This window comes from Pleurodeles waltl, chromosome 1_1 (genome assembly GCF_031143425.1).
Source record: "Pleurodeles waltl isolate 20211129_DDA chromosome 1_1, aPleWal1.hap1.20221129, whole genome shotgun sequence".
NCBI lineage: Eukaryota > Metazoa > Chordata > Amphibia > Caudata > Salamandridae > Pleurodeles > Pleurodeles waltl.
In genome coordinates, this window is record NC_090436.1 from 68,117,624 (window position 1) to 68,135,202 (window position 17,579).

General features: G+C 43.3%; 1 protein-coding gene across 1 annotated transcript in view; it reads right to left on the reverse strand.

Annotated features, from left to right (window-relative positions):
- Positions 1-17,579, reverse strand: part of CNTFR (ciliary neurotrophic factor receptor) — an 839,293-nt gene that overhangs the window by 432,314 nt on the left and 389,400 nt on the right. Inside the window, exon 4 of the mRNA XM_069214363.1 lies at positions 6,456-6,537. Coding sequence (XP_069070464.1) covers positions 6,456-6,537 — 82 coding nt within the window. The remainder of the gene's footprint in view (positions 1-6,455; positions 6,538-17,579) is intronic.

Below are 17,579 nucleotides of genomic sequence, written 5' to 3' on the forward strand. Positions count from 1 at the left end.
GCGCAGTTCAGGCTTTCCCAGTCATCGGTGTCAGTGAGATGTGGAACCAGACATCGGTCTCTGTCCCATCCAATCTTTGCAGTGCTCTTATGCTGTTAACTGCTACAAACAGCATGAGAGCACTGCTTTCATTGGCTGCGGTGTGTGGTGCTTGTTCCTCATGCATAACATACAGAGCTCTTCAGTGCAGCAGACAGACAGCGCAGGGGATTTAAAAGAGTCGGCCCGCAGTGTGGAAACAAGATAAGGGAAGGTGATTTTTTAAAAAAGTTCGAGTCCTGCGTAAAGTAAATGTAACTAGTGCTTATGATAAGCGCTCCCATACTGTGAGAGATCGAGTTTGCGCTAGGTAAATACTGGGGGGGGGAACAATAGACATGTGTAACAGCCACACGCTTATAATGGCATTGTGACATAAAAAATGTGAACTTTGTGATGTCACAATGCCATTAGAAGCATGTGACTGCTACACATTTACATCTGTAAATGTAACTAGTGCTCACATTAAGCGCTCCCTTACTGTGAGTTCGCGCTAAGTAAATACCGGGGGTGGAAAACAGTTCCTATGTGTGCCCCGCCATATTCAAGGGACACCAGCCGGCACTGCCCTGCAGCCTCCATGTCCCACCCAGAGATCCTATTGCAGGTGTTATTTGCTGCACACTGGGTGCCTGCAGCTGGTGCTTTGCTGCACACTGGATGCCTGCAGCTGGTGCTTTGCTGCACACTGGATGCCTGCAGCTGGCGCTTTGCTGCACACTGGATGCCTGCAGCTGGCGCTTTGCTGCACACTGGGTGCCTGCAGCTGGCGCTTTGCTGCACACTGGGTGCCTGCAGCTGGCGCTTTGCTGCACACTGGGTGCCTGCAGCTGGCGCTTTACTGCACACTGGATGCCTGCAGCTGGCGCTTTGCTGCACACTGGGTGCCTGCAGCTGGCGCTTTACTGCACACTGGATGCCTGCAGCTGGCGCTTTGCTGCACACTGGGTGCCTGCAGCTGGCGCTTTGCTGCACACTGGGTGCCTGCAGCTGGCGCTTTGCTGCACACTGGGTGCCTGCAGCTGGCGCTTTGCTGCACACTGGGTGCCTGCAGCTGGCGCTTTGCTGCACACTGGGTGCCTGCAGCTGGCGCTTTGCTGCACACTGGGTGCCTGCAGCTGGCGCTTTGCTGCACACTGGGTGCCTGCAGCTGGCGCTTTGCTGCACACTGGATGCCTGCAGCTGGCGCTTTGCTGCACACTGGAAGCCTGCAGCTGGCGCTTTGCTGCACACTGGATGCCTGCAGCTGGCGCTTTGCTGCACACTGGATGCCTGCAGCTGGCGCTTTGCTGCACACTGGATGCCTGCAGCTGGCGCTTTGCTGCACACTGGATGCCTGCAGCTGGCGCTTTGCTGCACACTGGGTGCCTGCAGCTGGCGCTTTACTGCACACTGGATGCCTGCAGCTGGCGCTTTGCTGCACACTGGATGCCTGCAGCTGGTGCTTTGCTGCACACTGGAAGCCTGCAGCTGGCGCTTTGCTGCACACTGGATGCCTGCAGCTGGTGCTTTGCTGCACACTGGAAGCCTGCAGCTGGTGCTTTGCTGCACACTGGATGCCTGCAGCTGGCGCTTTACTGCACACTGGATGCCTGCAGCTGGCGCTTTGCTGCACACTGGATGCCTGCAGCTGGCGCTTTGCTGCACACTGGATGCCTGCAGCTGGCGCTTTGCTGCACACTGGGTGCCTGCAGCTGGCGCTTTACTGCACACTGGATGCCTGCAGCTGGCGCTTTGCTGCACACTGGATGCCTGCAGCTGGTGCTTTGCTGCACACTGGAAGCCTGCAGCTGGTGCTTTGCTGCACACTGGATGCCTGCAGCTGGTGCTTTGCTGCACACTGGATGCCTGCAGCTGGTGCTCCTGTTCCAGACACAGGGGCTTGCTCCACACACACAGCTTGTTCCACTGAGATGGCCTGCCTGCTCTCTATGCTGCCTGCTCCACACAGACCTCGTGATGCTTGCTCCTGATAGACTGTCAGTCACCTCTACATGCTGTTTGCTGCACCAGCTGCACACTTTTTATGGACAGTCTGATCCACACTGTCTGATAAACAGGGGTGCAAGCTATCCGCACATTGCCTGTTTTAGATAGAGACAGGGCCCCCCACAAGGATGTGTGGGGCCCCGGCAAAAATATGTCTAGTGGACCCCTGTTGGGAATAACACAGAATGTATTATCCATTTTCAGCTAATTCTTTCCATCATGATGCTAACCTTCATTGAATTATAGTTAAAACTTTCGGGCACTGGGACCCTCAAAAACGGGCAAAACTTCAGGCTTCAAGGCGCCTGCCAGAAAATTACTACAAAAGAAAACTTGCAAGAACGTTGCTAAAGCCAGTTATATGGGCAATTTTTTTCAGCAATATTTTAAACGGAAATAAATCTCTCATCAGCCTGTACCTCCTCATTGTGAAAGCGAGGTAATTTAAAAGGGTGATCCGGTTGCTGTTGGATGGACGCATACATAACACTAAAATGAGACATTTACATAGAGCACTTCATATATTTCTTCAATTGCTGGCTATTTTAATCACAAATAAATCACAATTCTCAATTGGCATTCTTGCTGCAACATATAAAATCAAAGCACTGCTCTGAGGATTTTCACCATCCCATCAAGTATTGTATTATTTTGTATTAGGCACCTATACATTGCATAGCTATCTTAGGGCATCCAAGCGCTATGCAGAGGTCTTCAAACTGGGTGGCGGCCCCCCCTAGGGGAGCCTCAAGTGATCCCAGGGGGGCGCCAGACTTTGCCCAAAAGAAGCATTACACACATAACAGGCCTTTGTTTTAAGCAGAAGCATGTTATTGCATCTTTAAAAAGATAACAGTACTTAACTGCAATGTTTAAATAGGTCTAGACATATTTAAACATTGCCATATTTATACAATAATTTTGCAAAATTCTGAGGAGGGGGCCCAATGATTTTTATTTTTCAGCTGGGGGGGCGCGGCATTAAAAAGTTTGGAGACCTCTGCGCTATAGTGTACTACACATTACACAGTGGTGAGGATTGCCCCCTTCTCCTCTATGTGCACAGTTGTCTTGTGAGATGGTGATATCTGAACAGCTGAATAAGAGAAACAGGGGAGTGCAGGAAACAGGAGAATAGAGGCAAAGACAACAGTGTAAAGCAGAGAGGAAGAGGATGGTATCATGAGAGGCGAAGTCGAGGAAGAAGCTAGGCAGAGGTGGGGCTGAGGAAGAGAAATAGTTGAGGGAAACAGAGATAAAGGTGACGGAGCCAGAAAGAAAGAGACCAGTAGAAAGGGGAAGAGGTAGGCAGAGAAGCGGACATCAGAGATAGACAGGGTCTGGGATTAAGGCAGAGAGATCTAAAAGACAGAGAAAGAAATATAGAAATGCAGAATAGAGAAACAAGATGATCGTTATGAAGAGTGTAGAAAGGCAGAAAGAGTGGTGAATTAAGAGAAAGAGAAAGATAAGATCATAAGAGAAACATTTAGAGATGCAAAGTAGGGACAGCAGTGAGGAAAGGAGAGGTGGAAAGTGAGATAAAATATAGAATAAGAGGTCAGCTGAAAAGAGAAGGGGGCAAAGAGAAAGATAGGGAGAGGGATGAATAATAGAAAGGAGCAAATGGGTTAAAGAGAAAACAGGTTAAATAGAGAGGCAGGCAAGGTAGAAAAAGAGAGGTAAACTAGGGAGCTGAGTTAGAAAAGAGAGGTGGCGTTGATACACAGGGGGAAAGAATGGGCGGTAGAGAGAGTTGTGATGGAGAGAAAGAGAGGTAGAGATGAAGTGGGAAGAGCGCATTGAAAAAGAGACGGAGGTGAAAAGAGAGTTGTGGACGAGAAGGCAATGGGAGAAAAAAGCGATAGAGGTAGAGAAAGAGCTGGATTCAAATAAATGAGGTAGTGAGGCGGGTGACACAGAGGTATACGACATAGGAAAAGAACAAGCATTTGCAATCCAATGGGTCTCGCGTTTGCTCGAGTTAGAGCTATTAGCGTTGAAAATTCCTAACTGGACTTTACTTGTCACTTAAATTGAAAATGAAAAGTAAAACAGTTGACATAAGCGAGACGATTCAAAACACCATGGCCGCACGGAGATCCACATAAAGAAAAAGAAGTTCGCTCGCAGTCAAACATATCGGCAACCGGGCGATTATCCATGTAACAGGGTCACTCTGCAAGGCGGTAACAAAACCGCCCTAAGGAGGGACAAATGTAAAGCATTTACCAATGATAACAAAGGATTTTTGAAAGGCAAGCCCGTGAACGAGTGAAAGTGATGGGTGTGAGGTGGGCGTGGTTAAAAGCCCACAATAGTTACAACAGGTCAGAGCGCTTGCGTGCTCGACCTAACAATGAGGTGCTGAGTTGAGGACGTGAACACTTACTGAGGAGTCACATTTCATCTATAGAAGTGAGAGGTCCAGAGATTGCTGATACCAAGAGGGACATGTATTATACAAAATAAGTAATTGGGACATTACTCGTTGCCATAAAATCAGGATCCTTTACACTTATCATAGTCTCTGCCATAATCTCAGTGAGGAAATCATTCAGTCACTGGGAGTTCCTTTCACCTCTTTACTATGGATGCTTTGCACATCAGTCTTTTAGTTCTTGGGATGTGACAGTGGGCCAGCCTGCCCTTGGGAGAGCTCTCTACTGCAGAATGTGCAACCGCTTGCCCTGGTAAATGTTCTTCAGAACTGCTGCTCAAGGCCTCATACTCAACATCTGGATGGGGGCAACAATCTGTTCTGTGGCCTCCAACATCCCATGCTGCCTCCTAATGGCACAGTACATGCTGCCACAGATCTCATCCTTAAGAAATCCTTCTGCCCCACCCCCACCATGGTGGAATCCCTCTTGCTGCCCTTACCGGCCCACACCAAAAATATTGGCATCTTCTACAAAACCATTATTACGAGCATGCCTGACAACATGATGCCAAGCTGACCCTCTGCGGTGGCTCTTGGCACACCCACAGCTAGGCGTCTGACTGGGAAGGATGTTTACATATTACATCCCTCTCATAGTTTCATCCTGTTCCTCTCCTCTCATTCCCACTGGACTCATGTATTACTGTCTCCTCTCCTCCACCTGTGGGTTGCCTGTGATAGGGTAAGAGTGGTTATCACAATTAAAGCATTTATCCCTTCTTAAAACCTGACTCCTCCCTTCCGGCTGTTGCTTTACGCTAACAGTGTCTGCCCAGAGACATTGAGGGATGTGTTTCTTATTTCAGGTCAGTGAATGGGGCTAACATTGGAAATCCAACCCCCTCCCAGCCTTAAAACCATCCCTGGCCTGCTGCTGTTGTCAGAGTATGAGTAGGGGGCATTAGGGACAGTAAACCTACATCCAACTACATATACGCGTATCGTGTTGATATATTGGTGGTCAATATTTATGCTATAATATATTTATAGCATTATACTTAAAAATAACTACTCCGCTAACATACCTCATATCTAGAGTTTATTTCTTCTACCTTTAATAATTGTGGCCTGAGGCTGAATTACCTCTACATTTGTTTATATAAAATGTAATTATGTAGTGATTTGTGGGTCCAAATAGTATTTCGCCAACAAACACACCAACAAACCATATTTGACTACAATTACCTGAGAGTGATTAAATACAGTAACAATTTTGTAGTTATTGTGGCTGGTGAGCGACAACAAAGCAAAGACACTACACACCTCATATGTACATATGATAAATACTTCACAAATATTTTATGTGATATACTGGATATAATGCGGATGAACAAATGTTGTCAAAAGAGAATCAGTGATACGCCTCCTGTTCGCTACATAGTGCACCATGAGAGAGAGTTACGGCACTATGGTCAAAGATAACTTTGTTTTACTGGTCTCCGTCACTCCAAAGGAGCTATTTTTACTGTTGCATGGATTGGCCCACTATCCAATTGAGTTAAAAGATAGATCTCGCTGATAAAATAAGCAACCATGGGCCTAATTTAGATATTGGCGGATGGGTTACTCCATCACAACCGTTACAGATATTCCATCTTCTGGAATATAATTCCATAGGGAGTATTGGGGTTTATATTCTGGTGGCCGGGATATCCCTCACCGTTGTGATGGAGTAACCCGTCTGCTGATATGTAAGTCCGCCCCTACATCTTTGTGTGTCCACCAATCACAGACCTTCAAGACCATCCGCACCCCAACTCTTTCTCATCACCTTGGTAAAGGAACAGTTGAACCTGGACCCACGCTTCTACATCAGCTGTTGACACTGTTTTTCTGATGGCGCGTCCACCTTGAATCCATTTGGCAAGCCGCCACACAACATCTCATAAACCAAAAAAAAAGACCACCCATCACATTGCTCGGTTGTTACATTGCACAACACATTTCTGTAGGAACTGTCAACCTGGTGTGAGCTTCAACTTACCCTGCTGGCTATGCCTCTGAGCGTACACCACAACCACTGCAGCGAGCACCACGCAGCAGGCCGGCGTGACAGTGTAGGCCATCTGTGTGGGAGAAAGAAAAGATTGGTTAGTGGGATTCAGTCAGATGGCTTCCTCCCGCCCCCTCCTCTTCACACTCTCAATGGATTTGCTGAGCTGCACTCTGTTGGTGAACCGACCAATTAGACGTGCTTTCTCTCAAAACCCCAGGGTGCTCGAGCATGACTCATGCGCACTGAGTCATGGTACTAGGGCAATGTACCTGAATGGGGAGGATCACATAATAACGTCACTTAAATTAGGCTTGAAAATACCTTTACAGCGGCCTCCTAAAACTCTGCAACTTGTATCTGTTTAAGTATCCCTGGGTGCTAATTTACTCAAGCTCCACCCCCTGTCACCAGCCATCTACCTACCAACAAAACAATACTGATACTAAAACTATAATGCTTGTACTAATAATATGTATCACAATTATCATAATAATAATAGTAGTAACAACATAATATTAATTAGAAGAAGAAAGAAGAAGAGTTAATATCATCATCATTACCACTATTGACAGTATTGTTATTATGTTACTATATGATATTAAATTGATAAATTATTGCCAAATAATTTTCTCCTCATTAAAAGAACTGCATGGTAATATTAGTACTAATAATAATAATAATAACAATGCCATTAATAATAACGATACGAACATTAATAATGATAGTATTATCATTATTATTAGTAATAATAATAAAATGATAACATTAATATTAATACGCATAACGATCATAATAATATTACTACTAATAATAATAACAATCAGTATTATTAATATTATTATTGTAATGTCAAATATTATTTTGTAACATTATTTGCTTCTTAGTAGAAGAACTACATAGCAATATTAGTAACAATAAAAAAAAAAAAAATAATAATAGTAGCATTAATAATAACAGTAATACCATTATTAATAAGAGTAATGATAATTATAATAACGTTAATAATAATGATCATAATGATCAGTATTATTAATATTATTGTTATTGTATTGCCAAATGTTATTATATTGCCAAATTATTTTCTCCTTATTAAAAAAACTAAATAGTAATAGTAGTAATAATAAAAATAACAAGAATAACAATAATAATAATTACTGTTGTCGTTATTATTATTGTTGTAATTTTTATTATTATTTTAATTTGAAATTATATTATATTGCCAAATGACATACAGAATTTGGCATCACAGTTCAGTACACCTTCCTATACACATATGCACATCATAAGGTCATAGGGTCACATTGGCATTATAAGCAGGCTTGTGCAACATTTTTGTTTCACTGGTGTTATTCTGTATAAATCCAAAATTCGTGTCAAAGGAAATATGCCACATTTTCGCTATTTTGCAAAATGGTGATTTCTGGTTTGAGTAGGAAATGTCTCGCGGGTGGACATTTTTTCCGTGAATTCGATGTTTCCTCCTCGAACCAGTCTCCTATTGGTGTCTCCGGTGACTTTTTGTGCGCGATACACTCATGCAGGTAAGTGTCTCGAGATAGCGGCAAAATGTGTTAAGCATAATATCAGACATTTTGCAAAAAGTACACGTGCGTTTCACCCAGAGCCAACTATTAACAGCGATAACCTGAAGCAGAGTGGACTCCTACAGGGAGAAGGGGCTGGAGTAAGCAAGGTGGGGGTCGAGACACTTGAGGCTGATGAATGTCATTATTTATGAACAATGTAAAATATATATTCAGTGTTCTCTATGCTAGCCTGGAGCCTATTTGTGTGACAGAGCTGATCCTGGGGCACATTGAGTTACGCGGATCTCTTCGGGAATCCAACATGCAGTCCAGGGGAGAAGGAAGAATGAAAACCCAGGTGTCTTGGATTTAAAGTCATGCATCTCCTCCGCAGAGTGTCTTTTCAAATCTTTTTTGAAGTTGGTTTGAGGCAGTTAGGCTCACATGATTTTTGGGGTGACCATTTTAATTTAATTCAGTGCTAATCTCTTGTACTGAACCACCTTCAGGTTGGTCAGGGGTTTAAAATCAAGCCTCTCCCCTCAGTGTGCAACCAGGCAAGGGCAAGGTCAGCTGAACTTTCATCTGCCAACACCAAGACATCTCTAACTCACCTTGCTTAGATCAGAAGGTGGCCTCCTTGAAAGACTTAACATTCACACTGGTCACCCATCACCCTTGAAATAAATACACTGTAGACTTCCTTGGTCCATTCTGTCTGTACTTGTGTACCTCAATGGACATCCGAAAAAAATGCTCAGAACGGGCTGAGAGGCACCCACTAATTTGACAAATATATTACATAAATAAACTGGAGGGATGGAGCGATCTACATAATTGTTAGGCTGTGAAGACAGGCAGGGTGTCTGGTAGTTTGGTAGATGTTGGGCAGTAGCTAATCGCCGAGAAACTAGGATTGGCCTTGGTGGATCAGGCATTCGTAAGCAGTTTACAGTGTCCTCTGCGGTGTCAGGTACAAAGTAGTCTAAAAATAGTCATTAGATTCAGTGCTTAGAATTTATAGGTCTTTATCAAGTTATTTCAAAGATTGTTGTCATAATGTTATGGAATTTGACTGCAAAATATTATATAGCATTATACGTCACATCACTGAAACAAAGGCAAGGTATTTAATTATTGTAGACCTAAATAAAATTAAACCTGGTGATGGACTGGAATGATGCTCTTATTTCTGTAATGTTACTAGTATTGCCCAGAACCATCCAGAGAGATGCACCAAGGTGCAGAGAAGCCTATTAAGGTCCTATTCCACTGACAAATGGCGCCTGCATAGGTTGAATGTGGTCACGAAGTCCTCGCGTCGGCCATCACATAAGACATGGCGTGCACGTACAGTTCCGGACCTGAGGAAACAATGGGTCTTGATCGGACAATGCACTGTTGGCTTCAAAGGCCGGAACTCTTCGGACTAGTTCCGTGGGACAGTCTGAGTGCATTTCTTTTCAGAATCCAACAAATAAAACAAAAAGCGACTCAGAAGTAGACTTGTTTTATTACAAGTTTGAGAACGCTACCAGATGTTCTGCAGACAGAGGTTTCCAATTTAACTAAACCGTGTATCAATTTCCTCCAATAAATTGGAACCTTTTACAGATAACATTCGGAGAAACGTCCTACTCAATAAGAATTTTAAAGGCAAAGGCGTACAATGGGGAAACGCATAGAAAAAATACACCATTTATGGATAAGCCGCTGACGCATACACAACACGCCCCTTATGTGCTGTTTCCCAAAAATGATGATTAGGATGGAAATATGAGTGTGTCTGACTTATCTTTGGATAAACATGCATGGCTGCTGCCAAGATGGGGCAGAACATTGATTGCTAGTTATCCTGAAATGAAAGATATGTCCTGGTTTGCATCCACCGCTTCTACCCTTAAGGAACTTTGGGCCTGATTTAGATTATGGTGGATGGGTTATTCCGACACAATTGACAGATATCCATTCTGCTAAAATATAAATCCCATAGGAAATAATTGGATTTATATTTCAACAGATAAAATATAAATCCCATAGGAAATAATTGGATTTATCTTTCAACAGATAAAATATAAATCCCATAGGAAATAATTGGATTTATCTTTCAACAGAAGGCATATCCATCACCGTTGTGACGGAATAACCCGGCCGCCAAAACCTAAAACAGGCCCTTTGTTTTATAGTCCCAGGTGTTTATGTGCCCTGGTATTTAAGGTAAGTATCCATCTCCAATACGCTTTGGTAAACATTAGCTCCGAGTAGAGATCAACGTTTTCTCTTTTTTATATAAAATGTATTAACAAAACTTATTTTTTATAAGAACTGTATAAAGCTCTTAAACCTTTGAAACAGGAAATGACAACACAGGAAGGTTTGCTGAAATCTGTAGACCCTGTGCAACAGCAATGGTTCCAGGTATGCATTTATATTTTCTGTTTCTTACAAATTGAACGAAAATACCACCTTTTATTTTGGAGCTCTGCTGCTACCATGAAAATATAAGCTATGTTTCCTGTCTTGCTCAAATCTCACTTCCTCTTGGAAAGTGTAAACCACGCTCTGAAATGTTGTGGGAACCTATGCAGTAAATATGCTTAAAATTGTTTTTTGGATTGGAAAATCTGGCAGACATCAAAGCAATAACACAAATCACTATAATTTATTTAGAAAAAATCTCATCTTTTAACATTCAGAGTCAAGGTTTATTATGATTTAGGGAGTGGGCTGGCTACAAATTACAGGTGCCCAACATGGTTCATTAACTGAAAAGACATCCAGCGCTTCCCCTAAGCAACACCCAGACAAACCCATCAGCAGGAACAGGAGATCTATATAAATTAGAAGAATCCAGGATGTAAAATGCATCCCAGTCCTGCTTTTTAGGCTGACGTCACTGTGTAGTCTTATAACTGTGTGCCTGACCGCATACAATCCCAAGCGACACATTGTGAGGTCACCTGGAAACCCTGGCTCTGGATTTACTACTGAGAATGGGCTACTGACCACTGTGCTAAGGAGCAAGGGGGGGCTGGGTTAGTTTTTTAAACTCATATTGTCTAATTACAGTGACTGATTGATTTAAATACTTATAAACAACATTGTTTCTTGGGATAAAGGTCCAGATGTATGAAGCTGTTTCACCGGTCGCAAAAGGCCCATCAGGCCGTTCGTGACCGGTTAAAGGCTTCTGGCCATGTACCATCCTTATTTTGTGAGTTGGTAACTCGTCACTGACTCGTAAAATAGGGATTGCGAGTCGCTGTTAGGAAGGGGTGTACCAAGGGCGTTCCTTCCTAATAGGGAGTCGCAGAGCCATGTACGAATGTTTTGCGACCATGGATGCGGTCGCAAAACATTGAAGTTGGTAATAACCCATTTGCAAATGGGAAGCGATCCCAGGGGACCCCTCCTCCTTTGAGAATGGTAGGGAAAACATGTTTTAAGAGCAGGCAGTGGTACGTGCTTAAAAAATTAAACAAAAACTTTTCATATTTCTTTTTTAAACACATCCGGGTTTCCTTCAAGAAAAACTAGCTGCATTTAAAAAAACAAAAGATTGCTTTATTTCAAAGCAATCACAGACATGGTGGTCTGCTGCCCCCAGCAGGCCACCATCACTGTGATTGTGGCCATTCACAAAAGGGGTCGCAAATTGCGACCTACCTCATAAATATTAATGAGGTGGATCATTTGGGACCCCATTGGGAATCGCTAAATGTGTCTGAGGCATATTTGTACATTTCTATTTGCGAGTCTCTAACTGCGACTCGCAAAAAGTTGCAATTAGAGAATCGCAAATAGAAATGGACACACATCTGTGTTGTGGCGCTGAGCTCATGAAAAAAAATAAAAACAGATCAATTGTACTGATGGGAATAGATGTGTTTTGTAGCACTTTTCCTAATTGTAAGATGTAGGTAGAGGTGTACTGAGTCAGGGTAGTGACTTCAAGGCTTTAGCTGACAAGAAAGCAGAGGACCTGGCTCCCTGCCTCAGACTCAACAGATGCGAGGAAGCCAAGAGTAAAGTGGGTGAGGGGCTGCATGAATGCTTCCCTGGGGGCTCACGCCTGCTTTTTATTCATGATGTCATTCAGCTGTGTTCATGGATAAGGGACTGAAGAGTCCTTGGGATCATATAAGAATTTCAGGGCGATGCAAGTAAAGATGATTCGTCTTTTGACACAATTTTACGAGCATAAACGAATATCATCGATGAAAAGTTACCAAAACGAACAGCCATGAAACCTAACAAAGTGCCTGATTTAGATCTCGGCAGAGGAGTCACTCATCACAACGGTGATGGATATCCTTACCACTGAAATATAAATCTTACTATACCCTATGGGATTCATACTTCGGCGGGCGGGATATCCGTCACCGTTGTGACAGAGTAACTCATCCACTGAGATCTAAATCAAGACCAAAGTCCGTAACAAGTCTGGGGTCAGAGGACAGTATAAACAGAAGGGGTGTGATCATGGGAGTAAAGTCAGGGGAGCCTGGGCCTACAGGTGGCTATGGGGGTCCCGCACCTCTCCAGTGAAAAGGTTACATAAAAAAAGTGGAAAGACTATCAAAGGAAAGGTCTTTGAAGGAAAACATAATATTGAAAACGACTTTCCAGGATAAATGCTCTACCAAGGTCCCTTGCTTTGGAATTTAAATTGTGGTATTTTTATGAGATGTATGTATTTAAATAGTTGTGTGGACTTATGCTGTGCACAATCTGAAAGAAATTTTCAGCAAAATGCACAATAAGAGTAGAACTGTACACAAATTCTTTGATTTCTTTTGTTAGTTCTGACTGTTCTCTACCTTTCAGATGGAATATTGTCCTCCAGTGGGTAGAGGAGCTGACCATTCTACCCAGAATTCTGGCAGCAGATCATACTTCAAACTCTGTAGCTCATGGTTCTCCTAAATTCTGTGGGCTGCTGTCTTTAAAATTCCCACAATCCTTTGCGGTTCAATCGGTCACTTAGCAGATTGCATGACGTTTACCTTTAGAAGGTGACGCGGGTGAGGTTCTATGGTGCATCATGTGTGCTGATCACTAAAACCAAGCGGCACGAGAACGTGACGCTAGGAAGATGCCTCGCTTCAATATTTGATCAAGGCAACACACAGTGCTAATGCAAAGAAATCAAATTAAAAGGAGTCTTTAGAGAGTTCTTTGGAGAGTTACAACAAAAAATGTTACAAAACAGACACAAACTATGCACTGAGGAAATTTCAATGTGTTTTTCTTATTTACGGTTTATTACATAATTTTCCAACTTACACTTGACATTTTCTGTTTTTTTTACCTTCCTCAGGAAGTTTTAGTGGGTTCCTTTCGGTAGCAACCATGTGTTCTTCTCTCCAACTCACACAAATTTAAACTCTGGGAACTTTGGGAAAATACCACACCTCTCCTTCTAGCTTCAATTCAAGGAGTTTGGGAAAACACCACAAGTAGCACTGAGTAGTAACAGCGGTGTAACACAGGTCCCTGCAGCCATGCAGTGTAGGCAAGCCCCAAGTCCCTTAGGGGTCCCACATTCAGCCCAACGCCAAAGAATATCTATGATACATGAGAGACTCAGGATCCCCTCATCAGACTCTATGGAGTGGGGGGGCATCAATTTGCATTACGCCACTGAGTATTAAATATATGTGCACCACAGTATGTACATGATCAGTGGCCTAGAAACAGCATTTGTTGCATTACATTGTACAAAATATTAGTTTTGCTCCCAATTCACGTCACAAATGAATGAGCTCGTGCAAAAAAAGTTATTTCATGAGTTTACGCCATCGGATCAACATCTACCGATGGCAATAGAAAGAGAGTTGGTTCACCATGCAAACTACACCGAGGGGCTTCAAAGGAGTAAAGGAGATCTGGTGGAGGGAAAAGAATCATGCCTCCAGGCTCAAGTCTGAGATGAGTAACTTCATGCGATTGCTTCACAAAAAGGTCTTTGCCAAGTCCCTTGGAAGGATAACACGCTCATGCAGCAAATCACAATTCAAAATGGCCACTGGAGCAGTTTGCCAAACGAGCAGCCAACTTTGTTGTTATTATTTATTTCATGCATCATTACTAGAGACATAATTAAGCATCTACTGTTTGATATACTGACGTTTGCCTTGATTGTACATCTGGTCTGCAACCAGGGGCGGATCCCAACCCCAGAAAGCTTTTTCCTCATTACATTGATTGGATCCCAATAATCTTATTAAACCTATGACTGGTTTGAATTATACTGTTTACAAGACATCTGTAACTTCTTGAAATACTCATCTCAAATTTATAGAGGCTGATTTCGAAGCAACATCTAAAATTTCAGTGGTTAATGGCGCAGGCCTCGCAGGCCTTGCGAGTGGTGGAGATACTAAAAATTCTACATTTTTAATAATAAATGTATTTGCTCATCCTATGTTTTCCTGTGCCACAGACAAAAGACAGGGTTTGGGTAACAGAGTGCTGCACCTATATTTATCTACAGTACTGGGGTAAATTGTATGTGAGTAGGAGCATCCATTCTGGCGCAACAAATGTAGGACAGTATCAATAAACAATCATTTGATATGACGGCTAATCGAATCCTGGTACAAAAAAACAATAGAAGATTCACAAGTGTCTGGCACAAGTACAGATCTCAAGTTTTGCATTTTCTTAACTTTTATAAGACACCCCAAACTTTCCAAATGCTGTTCTTCTCTTGGCTTTTATCCAGTGAGACTAAGGCCCATATTTATACTTTTTTAGCGCCGCATGTGCGTCGTTTTTTTACGCAAAATCGGCGCAAACTTACAAAATAAAAATGTTGTAAGTTTGCGCCGATTTTGCGTAAAAAAACGACTCACATGCAGCGCTAAAAAAGTATAAATATGGGCCTAAATTCTTGGTAAGTGAATTAATATAGGGATATTATTTTTTAGTTGCAAAAAAACACACGATCAGGACATACCTAGACTTCTCCTTACTCTATTGCCTCCAACACTAAAGACCCTCCTGAGGTCACATTTTCCTGTATGGACTCGGAACAACTATGAGTTAAATCCCTCAAAAAACAATTGGTGTTCATTTTTCATGGTCTGTCATTGACATGGAGCTGACCCAGCTGCAAAATGTGTAAATACCTCCTACTACACAACGATGCATCGGGTCAGTAATTAAAACGTATTAGTGCCAGGGGCGTCTCCTCCGCTATTGCGGAGGAGCGTCACCCCCAGCTGCAAAACTTTTACTATAAAAGGATAATAAACTATGTTTTATAGTAAAAGGGGCGGGGCCATGGGGCTGTTACGGGCATATATGTTTGGTTGGCCGTTTCAGGCTGGCAAAACACACATGCGCACTGGGCTCTCTCCAACCCAGCAACACAGGCACTGCGTTTCTGGGTTGAAGACAGCAGGCAGAGACTTCCACTCTGCCACAGAGCGCCCAGGCTGGGTGCTCCGTCCAATCCTAACGCTCCTTTCATGCTGCCAGCAGCATGAAAGCAGAGTTAGGATTGGACGCTGGGCAGGGTGGGCACCTGTGCATGCAGTCCACTTGAGAGGCGGATGGGAACGACGAGGCACGGTGCGGCACAAAAAGGTATGTTTTTAAAATTATATATTTTTTTTCATCGTGTCCCTCTGCCGCGCGCCGCTCCGACCCTTTTCCCTCCCACGAGGCCCCACTCATTAGTGCCAATCTCTTTTAGAGGTAGAGCCAGTCTTTGAGACTCTGGACAATACCAAATTGGACAAGACAACCAACAGTGCAATATCTGACTGGCACCTAACTGGACAAGAAACTATGCACACAATCTACTGCTCGCACCAGTTCAGACAAGGCCAACACAGCACTAAAGAGCAATTTAAGCTGTAGAAATGTGCCATGCTACCACCAAAGCAGTATACTTTATTTTGCTACTTTGAGCTGAAAAAATGGGTATGTTATTGACATATTACAGGTCTAATATTGCCTTCACATAAAAAGGTTTGTCGTCAACAAGATCTATCCATGCCATAGTGGAACAACAAGACCACAGAACGCAATGGCGGGAGACAACATCTGCACCTTCTACGCCGCTGGAGCATGGACACGCACCAAGAGAAGTTTACTAGCTGCTTCCTACAGGATTCACTGAGCTCTCACTTCCTATGCACCAGAGGAGCTGCGTGAGGGCTCTGTAGAAGACAGAAACATCCCTCCATCCCCCTTGTAGCTAAGTAGTTACTAATAGGGAACTAGTTTCTGATGAGCAGGAGAATGAGGAGAGGAAGTAAAGACTCTACCACAAGCCAGTGTGCATGATTCTCGCAAGTCTGTTTGGCTCCCCAATGATCCCTACTCGACTTCACCACTAATATACCATGTCTGGCCAGAATTTTGCCCAAGAGCTATCAAATGATCCTTCTAAAGACATCCTCGGGCACTCTGGCTTTCTAGGTCCCAGAGGTGAATTTAGAGTGCAGTAAATAGAAGAGAACATGGATACATGTTAACCCTGTGGTGCCAGTCACATTGACATGCAGATGTCCTGACAGTCCCCCAACACTTCCACGTAGCACGTTCACATAAATGCCCCAGGCCAATCTCTATTTTTAAAGAACAGTTGTATTCACTGAGCTCAGATTCCTCAACTCTCTGATAATGACGATTAGGAAATTATCCTTTCAACATATATTCGTAATTTCAAATGAATTATTTACATACATAGACATAATGACAATCGTGGCACATACGAATTTCACAGCCACTCTACGCAGTGCTTAAATTGTAAAAAATAAGTGTTGGAGTATAAAGTTTGTCTTAGGAGCTCTCCGGCAGTCTTGCTGCACAGCAAGGCTGTGTAAGACTCCATCTCATGTCACTTTCTTTCACCACAACGACACTTCTGCTTTTCCGGCGTGTTGGTATGTATCTGGGCTTCTAACCACGCCCACCCCACACCCATCACTATCACTCGTTCATGGGCCTGCCTTTCAAAAATCCCTTTTTTCGTTGGTAACTGCCTTACGTTTGTCCCTTAATAGGGTGGTTTTGTTACCGCCTTGGCCATCGACCCTGTTACATGGATAATTGCCGATGATTTTGACCCGCGAGCAAACTTCTTTTTCCTTTTGTCTCTCCTTCGCGCTCACGGTGGTGCTTTGAATCGACTCGCTTAGGTCAACTCTTTTACTTTTTATTTTCAATTTATATGGCAAGAAAATTCCAGTTGGGAATTTACAACGCTAATATCTCTACCTCGAGCAAATGCGAGACCCATTGCATTGCAAATGCTTGTTTCAATTTCTGCTTTCTCCATTTGTCACAGTCTTTCTTTGTTTCAATTTGTCCCCAGTCTTTCTCTCTTGCTTAGAGTTAAAGTCTGATGATGAACGAAGGTTCTTCCACCGACCACCCCCTGACACGTTAAGCACTGTAACTATCTGTGTTCTCTTTCTGCTTCTTGCAACTGTTGGGCGTGGTGGAGTTGTCGTAGTCTTACGCCCTCTCATTGCACTTACGCTATGGTAGTTCTTGTTGATGACCCTGAGCTTTCGGAGCAATGATTTTGAATGTACTTGTAACTTCTAATAGAAGGTGGTCCCTTCAC